The sequence below is a fragment of the Molothrus aeneus genome, chromosome 14 (genome assembly GCF_037042795.1).
Source record: "Molothrus aeneus isolate 106 chromosome 14, BPBGC_Maene_1.0, whole genome shotgun sequence".
NCBI classification, from domain to species: Eukaryota; Metazoa; Chordata; class Aves; order Passeriformes; family Icteridae; genus Molothrus; species Molothrus aeneus.
In genome coordinates this window covers 12,090,840-12,101,472 of record NC_089659.1, presented here as the reverse complement: position 1 = coordinate 12,101,472, position 10,633 = coordinate 12,090,840, and the positions used below count along the sequence as shown (strand labels likewise).

Sequence of the window (10,633 nt, the reverse complement as noted above, 5' to 3'; positions counted from 1 at the left end):
CAGTGCAAGTGGCTGTGCCATCCAGGTGTGAGGTGAGGGCTCTCAGCCTGACAGAGGCTGCACACACTGACAGATGTCCCAGGCTCAGGGATTTCCCTTGGTGATGGCTGTGACTCTCCAGCAGTAAAATGGGAGACTGCCAGGAGCTGTGCAAGCCTCATGTTCTCTGACATGAGAGACATTTCTCTGACATTTTTCTCTGGGAAAGCACAGGGGAGTGCTGTGTCCTGGCAGTGCCTCTTCTTGGGATGAGCCCTGAGCCATCTATGAGGGGGGAAAAATGAACCCTGTGGTTGAAACGTGGAGCACCCCAAGGACACACTGTCCTTCCCGGGGCACTGCTTGTCTCCAGCAGGTCCAAAGATGCCACTGAGAAACTGGAGCTGGACTTGGGTCCTTAAAAATCTGTGTCCTTGCCCTGCCCTGATTTTTATCCCATATCCACAGTGCAAAGGGAAAGTGCATTTGGGGGCCTGATTGATGAACTCAGCAGCCAGGGATCAGCAATCTCCAGGCTGATCATTCTGCAGGAGGACCAGACACAGGGCTTGCAGCTGATGGGTCATTAGTGACACAATTGCTGCTCTTGTTTTTGTCACTCTAAATTTTTCTTTTCCACTTCTCTCTGCAGAGTTCTCATGTGTTCTGATGTGCTTGAAGCACCTTTTGTCAGCTCCCTGCCTTCCAGTGCATTTCCTTGCTCTTAATTTCTTGGTCTGGCTCAGCTTTTTTCTTTTTTTCATGTTTTACAGGTTCTTTTTTTCATGTTTTCTTTCTTTCCCCTGTTCTGCCAGCTCTGTCCAGACAGTGGCTAAACCCCCAAATATACAGTATGCCCAACAGTAAGTGTGACCTGGACAAGTTTGCAGCTCTGTTATTTTCTCAGCAGAAGCAGATTATATTTCCTGTGCTGTTAAATCACTATGTTGGCTTCAGCTAGTTCTGTTTTCTTCTTCATTTTTTCAAGCAACAATCCCCTGAAGAACAGCTTCTCCCTGGAAGCTTGGCCAGGATGATCATGTTGTGTAATGGAGACCATCTTCCAGCTGTAAACAACATCATTTATTTAGTTAGACAGGCTTTGGTGCAGTGTTACTGGGGGCCAAAATCTGGTTTCCACCACGAGCAGCAGTGCTGGCACTGTGCCCAGGGGCTGGTCCTGGGAGCCCCAGAGGAAGCTGGAAATGTGGAAATGTGCACTGCTCACCCCATCCAGCTGATTGTGTCTGGGGTCAGGCAAAAGGTTTTGTGGGTGAATCTTTGTTTTCTGTATTCCTGGCTCAGCTGGGACTGCTCCTCCAAGGACATCACCTTGGTTTGGTGTCCTGCTGCTTGGTCTCCATGGCTTCTCTTGCCTCCTGATGCAGCACAGCTGGGAATCTCCATCCCTCCACGACTTTGTCAGTGCAACCCTGTGAAGGAGAGAGGTTTCTGCTGATCTCTGTGCAGGACAGGTGAGCTGCACTGTGTGCTGGGGAATGCTCTTGCCTTCAGCTGAAGTTTGTAGCTCAGGCTGAAAAAGATGGATCTCTTGCTTTGGTGTCCCTTTTATTCTACACAGGGTTTATTTCTGGTTGTAATTCTGTTTGCAATTCCAGCTGTGTTACCATGTTCTAGCTCTTAGTAAAGCACAGTGCTCTCTGTAGTGTAGCTCTCCTTGATTTCATATTGGAAATTTTCAGACCAAAAGCATGCAGCTCTTGGAGCTCATTGCTGCCAGATGTTGCTTAACTGGACTCAAACACTGTGGTGGAACAGGAGCATGCAGAATGTTTCCTTGCTTTAGAGCCTATAGAGCCAAGGAAACCCATAAGTATCAAAGTGACCAAATTTTTACACTTTGTCCCAGGTTTGGCAATTCCAGTTTCTCCCTGTGGGGATTCCACAAAGCACAGAGGTGGGGTGGCAGCTGCCTTGAGAGGATTTTGCCCAAACTTACCGATGGCAGCCCAGGCTGCAGCTGCCCTTGGGGTGGAAGCAGTGCAGTGGTGTGCCAACACCCAGCACTGTGGAGAGTTAAACCTTTGCTGGGGGCTGAGTGCTGGTCCAAGAGAGTGGCCACAGGAATGTCCTGTGTGTGCTGCAGTGCCCAGTGCTCCTGTGCTCAGCACTGCTCCAGCTTCCTGAGCATCTCTACTGCAGTCACTGCCACACCAAGTGCTGCACAGACAAGGTAAAGACGTGCTCCTTGAGAAGAACTGTCAAATAAGTTTTTCCTCCACCTACCTTTATAAGCAAACTTTCCCTTTATGGTCTGCTCAAATATTAGCATCCTGCTCTGGGGTTCTCTTTTCCAGGCTCAGCTCTTTGTGCTCCACGTGCAGGGACTCTGATTGTCTCTCTCCATCTGCCTGGAGGGTTTCTGGAGTGCATCATGAGTTTTGGCTGAAGTGCCTCATCCACCCGGCTTTAATGGAAAAGCTGAACCACTGCAGGTCTTCTGTTAAAATGTATTCCACCCACCACATGGCCATGGTTGTGTTTTTGTCTTTTTTTCAGTCACTGATTTATCTGACATCTGGGATTTATAGCCCAGCTCATCCCCTTCAGAAATTGTTTGTAGCTGATGTCAAGAGCCTTGCCTAAAACTGTAGATTTTAAGGAGATGAATTCTCTTTAGAAAATCGAGGCAGCAGTCAAAATTTCTGCTGTGGGATGGTCTTGCTGTTCTAATAAGTTAAAAGAGCAAGGTTTCCATCCTTTAAACTTTTTGTTGGGAAAAGGTGGAATTAGTCGAATCACTTAATAGCTTTGTTGGTTAAAAGATTGATTAAATAATGTGGAATATGCAAATGTCAGGAATAATCTGACACCCCCAAAGTTTTATCTAGCTGGTGAATTGTCTTTCATGTGTATCTCAGTTTTCTTGGAACATAAGAGGAATTTCTAGTAAAAGCACTTAAAAAGTGGGAAGGCTGTTTGCAGTGGTTATAGTTCAAAATAGCAAAGAGAGGAAGATTTTTATTTTTAAAAGATCTCTGGAAAGAGATCCTTTGGGTGTTCTATGACTCTATAAAAATTTCCACAGAGTCCTAAATCTTCCTAAATACCACCTTGAGACCCTAAAGAGAAATGTGAAGCATTCTCCCACATCCTTTGAATGGTTTGAGAGAAATGAGGAGAAAATTACCTGTGCTGACAAATTATGAAAGCTGACTGTGGGTTCCTGTCTCAGTTGCTGAAATGCTGCTCTGCCACTGCTGCTGCTCTGTGCCTGTTTTTAGCAAGTCTGGTGGTCTGTGTGTGTCGGGGCATGGCTGGGAGCTGTGCAGCTCTCAGGGATGGAGTTTTGACCAAGTCCTGCTGCCTTCAGCAAGAGCAGGGCTTGCCCCAAGAACAGGCAGTGGTGCCAGGGTGTGTGCACTTCCTGCCTTTAATAGCAACGGGTGCAGCTTGTTTTCAAAATCACTTATCTGCTTGTTTTCTTTGCTTCTTTTAGTAGCTTGTAAAATGCTTACAGCCAATAATTTGAACAAACAATGTCATGGAGGATAATCTCAATCTTGGCAGTGCTGTTGGCTGGACACAAACATCTCTCATAAAATAAATGCTTTGGATAAGTTTTCTGCATGCTGAAGGTGGGAAGGGCATCCCTCTTCCCTCCCAAAGGCCTCTGTCACTCTCACTGAACTGCTCCAAAACTGACCTCTTCCAGCACAGAAGGTCTGTTCTCTCAGAGTACCTGATGGGCCCTGTCTGGGTGGCCCTTATGGCCACTGCTGTGCTGCTGGGAAGGGAAAAAGCAGCACTTTAAAAAGCTTAGTTCTTCCATATGAAATCATGGATCCAGCAGGGAGAGTGGAACACCGACTAAGGTCTTGCCTTTGAGGATGCTGGCAGCTCTCCCTCTTGGCCAATACAATGGGTTTGCAGACAGCCACTGCCAGACCTGATCATGCTTCAGAGGTACCTGAGGCACTGCAAGGACCCAGAACTGACCCAGCAAGAACCATGGATGGGATTGGGACTCACTGTCTCAACCTTCAGACTTCAAGGTCAGTGCTCACAACTGCTCCCTTCCCTGAGTCCCCAGAAAGGATGCAAGCAATCAGCTGCTCTGAAGGAGTGCTCTGGGGCTGGGGAAGAAGGGTGAGGGAGATTCTCCAATCTTACTTGCAGGACTGAGCAATGAATCCCTAAAGAAACCCTTAAATAAACAAATGCAGGAAGGAGGAATGCTTAGAAAAGTTTATGGAATGCTGGAATGTTTGGCACAGCACACCCCAGAGTCACAGAATATTCTGGGCTGGATGTGACCCACAAGGATTATCAAGTCCAGCTCTTCCAGCCCATGCAGGGATCAAACCTGCAGTCTTGGCATTATTAGCACCATGCTCCAATCAACTGAGCTAATCCCAGGGCCTGGCATGGTGAAAATCATCATTGTCCTGGTAGCTGGTGCTGGATCCCCAACTCCTGCTGCCAGCCCTGGCACCAGGGAGTCAGGGGATGTTGCTGTAAATCAACACCAAACACAGCCACAGTGATCTGTGTTGGGTTATGCATCCTGGGGAGCTCATTTTAAAAAGGTTTTTTCCCCTCCTGCTTTCTCCAAAAGGAAGAAATCAAGCTCATGAATACAGTTTGCATCTGGCTCTCACATTACTTGGAGCCTTTGGCAGGCAGGCAAGGTTTAGCCTCAAGATGTGGCTCTGACAGCCTGCTGGCACTGTCAGGCTGCTTATTGGAATATTCCATCCCTGACAGTGGCAGCACTTCCCTGCAAAATCCAAGACCTAGGACTTGGAGTGCATAGATCCTTTTCTTTTTATTTGGACAGTTGATCAGAAGGTGCTATTTGAGTTGTGTTTGGGTTTTGGGTTTTTTTAAACACTTCTGGTGACTTTTGACCTCTTTAGGTGCATAGGCTTGAGGATGGAAAAACAAACCTAAGGGCTCTATATGGGCCTGCAGCAAATTTCTTGCTCCTCTTGAACTATGAATTTTTTTAGTTGGTGTAAAAGATGTACTCAAATCCTTCCCCAAATTCAACCCCCAGAAACCTCAAGCTTCTACTAATTTAAAATCAAACAGGTCTTGTGTTGAAAACTCTCAGCTTTTGTAACTTTGCAGCCAGATGAGCAATGAAAAAGCTCTGCCCTGTGCTGAGCTGTGTCCTGGGCTCTGCTGCAGCAGATCCATGTACTGGATTTACCAGCCTGGCTATGGAAAACACATCCCACAAGCTCAGGGGCATTAGCTCAGCTGCAGCACTACATGGACAAGGTTCTTTTGTGCATGGACAACTTGGGCATCTGTTTTACAGCAGTACAAGGTGCTCAGAAATAGTGAGAGGAAGAAAGAAGTGGTGGGGGAAATAGAAGAGAGAGGGATTTGTACATTAGTGAGAGGAATCTTTGCAGTGAGGACTTGGGATCAATAAGGAATCAGATGCACTGAGCATTGGCAGGGGAAAGAACAGGAGCAGGATTTGTCAAAGGGCAGCCTGAGCTATGACCCCCATTGCACTGTGTGCATCAGGGCCATTTCTTGTCTGTAAAGTCTCAATTCTGTAGGCAAAACAGAATAAACACAGTCAGGATCTGTAAGGATCAAAAGTTGTGGGGAAAGGAAAACTTTATATTTAAGTCTAAACAACTAGTGTTTGTTATTTTTGAAAAAGAAACATTCTTGTGCATTTCCCCTTCACTGGGTGTTTGCTGAGGAATGGACCAAAACCTTTTACCAATGGTTTGTGTGCAACTAGCAGCAAAGACTCCTGGCTGAGGGTGTCCTGGCACATCTTGTTACCAAAAATAAATTAATAAATATGGTTCAGAGTGAGTGCTGATATCTCAGGTCACTCACCAGTGGGCCAGCAGTCCTGCAGACCCCAGGCAGGGTCTGTGCAGGGAAAATTGGTGGCAGAAGGTGCATCTCTGCTCCTTTGCAGCAGGACTCATGACTTTCTCTCTCTTCTGTGTGCTTGCAGCCTGACAGTCCTGACCATGGACTGCTTTGTCATCATGCCCTTGAAGCAGTAAATCGTTGCACTGTGGTAAATAGAAATACTGTGTGGGATTCCCTTTCTTTAAATAACTCAGTCTCCTTTTAGCACAGAATATGCTAAGAACTGGACTTTGAATTATGAGGCAGATAAAGACAAAAGCTGCCAAGGACTCGTCTCTCTGCCTTGAATGTAGCACTCACCTCCAGGGGATGGGTGTATATGAATTTGCTGATAAGTTTTTTCAACACTCTCTGAAGTTTTTCTGGTCAAATACACAGCTGGGCTGTGGTGAAACTGGTGAGACTGTTCTCCACAGCCTGCTCAGCCCTTGGTTCCCCTGAAGATGCTGTTAAAAGGCTGTTTTCCATCTCTCCTCTGGGTCACTCTGGTATCAGCAGAGCTGGTGATGGCTGCTGTCCCTGGTGTGCTGCACAGTCCTGGAGCAAGGGCAGCACTGGGGTTCCCCCAAGCCCCCACTGGTGGATGCACCTCACCCAAGGCTGTGCTGGTGTTCAGAGGATGGGATGAGCTTGGTTCCAGTGCTGGCCAGTGATTGAGAGCCAGGGGCAAAGGGAAGTGTCACTGCAAGTGTTTCTGTCTGGGACGTGAGCCTTGCTGGGGAGCACAGCATACGTGCCCCCAGGTAGATGGGCAGCTGTAGCAGAGATCACACTCAGGCATCAGGGCAAAATGTTTAAGCCTCTGGGTGCTTCCTTTGCCCCTGTTCTCATCCCCCTGGAGCTCCCTTGGAGCTCCTTCCATGGAGAGAAGGCTGAGGCCAGGCACAGCATGAGATGCAAGGGAGGAGCAGATGTACAAACTCTGTGTTGTGTGGAGTTGGCATGAGCTCATTTTGGTCATGTCCTACCCTAGTGCAGCCTCAGAACCAAACCTGCTCTCAGCCATGTCCTGCTGCCTGATTTGTCCTGATTTGTCCTGCTGCCCTCAGCCCCAGCAGTGTGCATGTCTTTGCCAGAATAGGGCAGTGGCTTTCCCATAGTAACTGGGAATGGGGTCAGCCCCTTTACCTGGGCAGTGCTGTTGTGAATGCAGTGATGTTCCTGCACTTTCTGTCTCTCTGTGTTCACATTATAGGCAATTCTGCCAGGACTAACAGCCTATTTCATTCTCAAATGTGTTAGCCAGTGCTAGGACTCCATGGACTGCACGGGAATCCCTCTGCCCTCAGAGATGCACAAATCCTTCCATGGAGGCTCCCACATGTTGTGTGTGCATGTGGAGGGCAGAAAGGGGCTGAAAGTGTGGGTGTATCCTCCTGGCCCAAGAGCTGCAGTAGAAAACCACAGGGATATTTGTGTGAATTTCCTTTTTCTTGCTTGCTTCATTTCCTTTTTTTTTTTTTCCCTTTTTTCTGGCTGTCTTGTTGCTCTCTCCTGATTTACTGCATGTGCTCACGTGGCCTTGGAAAGGGGGGTTCTCAAACTGTTTTGCTTCCAAAAGGAAAAGAAGCTGGCAGGCATTCATATTTCAGTTCTGGAGTTATGTAGGTTAAAGTCTCCCAGTGGACAAGGGAAGATATGAGAGAGCAGATTGCTGGTGGCAATACTCACCAGAAGGAAAGGGGAAAAAAGGAGCACGGAATTCTGGAGGCTTGAGAGGTAGGTTTTCTATCTGCTGTTGGAACATAATTTCCATTGATTTGATTCCATTTGTGCTGGAATGTCTCGTGCCTGCAGTGAGAGGAGGAAGGAGCAGCTCAGAGCAGATCCTCAGACACCACTTGTGCGTGGCCAGAGGGGGGGAGTGTGTTTGTCAATGAAACCTTGTTGTCTGTAATGCAGTACAAATAATTATGGTGTGGTCCCTCTGCTAGGAGTCAGGGAGGTATGTAATGAATTGTGATTAATTCTAGGATTTCAGATTCTATATGTTAAAGTGAAGAGCTCGGGACATAAGGGTGAAATGGGACTCCAAACCCTCTCTGAATATCTGTTCCCAAACAAAAAAGCTTTCATTGGGTTTAGGACCTGTTTGAATACAGAACAGGGGCTTATGATCAACTATTTGTGACTTTAAATACCAGCACTCTGCAGAAATTCCCCTGCTGAATTTTCATTGTTGAGACAATATAGTTAAAATTAAATTTTTGTCAGTATATCCCAAGTCATATATTGAGTATTTTGCATTGAGCAAATGATAAGCTACTGTACGTTAAACTGTTGATACAGAAAAATATGTTTGAAATGATCAGTTGCCTTCTGTTAAATGAGAGATCATTACCCAAATCTGTTGTCTTGGTGAAAAGTTTTGTTATTTTTAGGGTTCCTTGAGAATTCTTAAATGCCTGACTGGTTCCACAAAAGCTTAATTAAAAATTAATTTCCTCTTTCTAGTATGTAAAATAAAATACTTGGGTATGATATATTCTTCCTTGACTTAGAAAGTCTTAAAGTTTGCAGTATGTCCTGCTCAGAGTGCAGACACAAGCTGTTGAAATGCAACAAAGAAAAAACCTGTCAATTAACTCTTATTTTAGCTGGTTTATAGCTACATTTTCTCCTGCTGAAATCCAGTTCTAATATTTCTAAATGAATAGCACATAGCACTGCTAAGTCCAGTGCCTGCAAGGACTGAGTTTATTGCTTGTGTCTACATTGAAATGATCTCTTTTACTGCTCTGATTAAAGCTGTCATGAGGGAAGGAGATGCAGATATGTGTCAGAAGGACACTGACAGTGAATGACATTTTGCAAAGACCCTTCAGTGTCTTTGAGTCCAGCCCTGTGAATTGGGGAAAAAAAATAAAAATCACAGCTTGCTTTCCTAATAGTCCTTTTTAATGGCTGCTTTCACATCTGCCTTTTTTATACTACTTTAACTGCTCAGAGTGTAGAAATAGCATGAGAAAACTGAGAAAAGGATCATGAGGAGCTTCCGCGTGGCCTTTGGGTCACAGAAGCTCCCAAAGTGTCTCCAGCTCCTGAGTCCATAATCCTTCTGCTCTGCTGGCCACAGAAAGCACCATCTGTAATCACAGATAAACCCCAGCTGCTCCCTTCTCTGCCAGGCTAATTAAAAAGTGCTGTGACGTCCCTAGGGCTAATTGTGTTCTGTCAGTGGGATGGAGGTAGGGAGTTCAGCAGGGCTGCCTGGTGTTTCAGCACTCAGCTTACTGACATAACTTCAAATGGTTTTTATTTTATCAGGCCATGTGATTTCAGAGTTAAAACAGCTGCAGAGTGCACGTCTAACACATGGTTTCTGATCTGCAGGTGAGCAATGGGATAAGAAAGCGCTGCCAGCCCATGAATTTCCTGAAGAAACTCCCTTTCCACCAGCACCAACATGCAGAGCAATTACTCCCTGGTTGTCACCACCAGGGAAAGTCTCCAAGTCCTGTCTACAGCACTGACAAACTCATCAGCTGTGTCGCACTCATCCCCTCCCTGCCCCCTTACCTCTTCAGATTATCAGTTTTCACTGATTCCAGCCCTCTTCTCTGCGGTTTTTGTTCTTGGCTTGGTTGGCAACAGCGTGGTGGTTGTGGTGCTCTGTCGTCACACTGGCCCCAAGACAGTTGCTAATATCTACATTTTCAACCTGGCCATGGCAGACCTGCTGTGCCTGGCCACCCTCCCCTTCTGGGCCACCTACTATGCTCAGGGATACAACTGGCTCTTCGGGTCTCTCATGTGCAAGATCTCCAGCTCTGTCCTGTGTCTGAATATGTTTGCAAGTATTTTTTTCATTACGTGCATGAGTGTGGACCGGTACCACGCCATTGTCCATCCTATTCACTCCCAGAGGAGAACTCCACAGCAAGCTTATTTTGTGGCATTGGTTGTGTGGGGCCTCGCCTGCTTGTCCTCCCTCCCAACTTTTTATTTCCGAGACACTTACTACGTTGAAAGCTTGGAGGTCAATGCTTGCATTATGGCCTTTCCTTATGAGAACTATGCTCAATGGTCTGTGGCAACAGCCTTCCTGAAAAACACCCTGGGCTTCTTCATCCCCTTGGCAGTGATCACCACCTGCTACATCTGGATCAGGAGGCACTTGCTTAAAGCACAGCAGTTTGGGAAGAGCAGGCAGAAGAGGGACAAGGTCCTGAAGCTGGTGGCTGCTGTTGTCGTGGCCTTCCTGATCTCCTGGCTGCCATTCCACGTCCTGACGTTTCTGAACGCTCTGGCTCACATGGAGGTCATTGCCAGCTGTGCGGTGATGGGGCTCATCGACACAGCGCTGCCCTTCGGCATCTGCATGGCCTTTGCCAACAGCTGCATCAACCCCCTGCTCTACTGCTTCATTGGCAACCAGTTCCAGGAGAAGCTGCACCGCCTGTTCAAGAGGAGGGTTCACCAGCTCAGCAGCCACCGCGAGAGCTCCTCTGCCAGGAGGGGCAGCTGCTTCAGAGAGCCTGAAACCCCCGTGGGCAAAGAAGGGGAACCCGAGTCCTTCCTGTAGGCCCTGGGGTGATGTCAGTGCAGCTGGATGTCCCTGCAGTTGTGACATTCCTTTCTCCTCTTCCTTTTGTTTTGTGGCCATTCATTCACCAGCTGTTTCAAGGAGAATCTGTTTTTGTCATACACAGGGATTTGTTCCTCCTTCCTTTTCACAACGAGAACTCAAGTTTCACATAGAGGGAAGGTTCTGACAAATAACTATATTGACGGCACTATAAATATCAGCTTTTTGTATGGCTGGGATCAGGCAAATGTTATG

General features: G+C 46.9%; 1 protein-coding gene across 1 annotated transcript; it reads left to right on the top strand.

Annotated features, from left to right (window-relative positions):
• Positions 1-9,256: 9,256 nt before the first annotated feature.
• AGTR2 (angiotensin II receptor type 2) lies at positions 9,257-10,375 on the top strand. Its single transcript, XM_066559699.1, has one exon. The coding sequence runs from the start codon at positions 9,257-9,259 to the stop codon at positions 10,373-10,375; it is 1,119 nt and encodes a 372-aa protein (XP_066415796.1).
• Positions 10,376-10,633: the final 258 nt, after the last annotated feature.

Excerpts from the sequence above, each read along its gene's own strand:
- AGTR2 (XM_066559699.1), top strand. The coding sequence starts at position 9,257 with ATGCAGAGCAATTACTCCCTGGTTGTCACCACCAGGGAAAGTCTCCAA.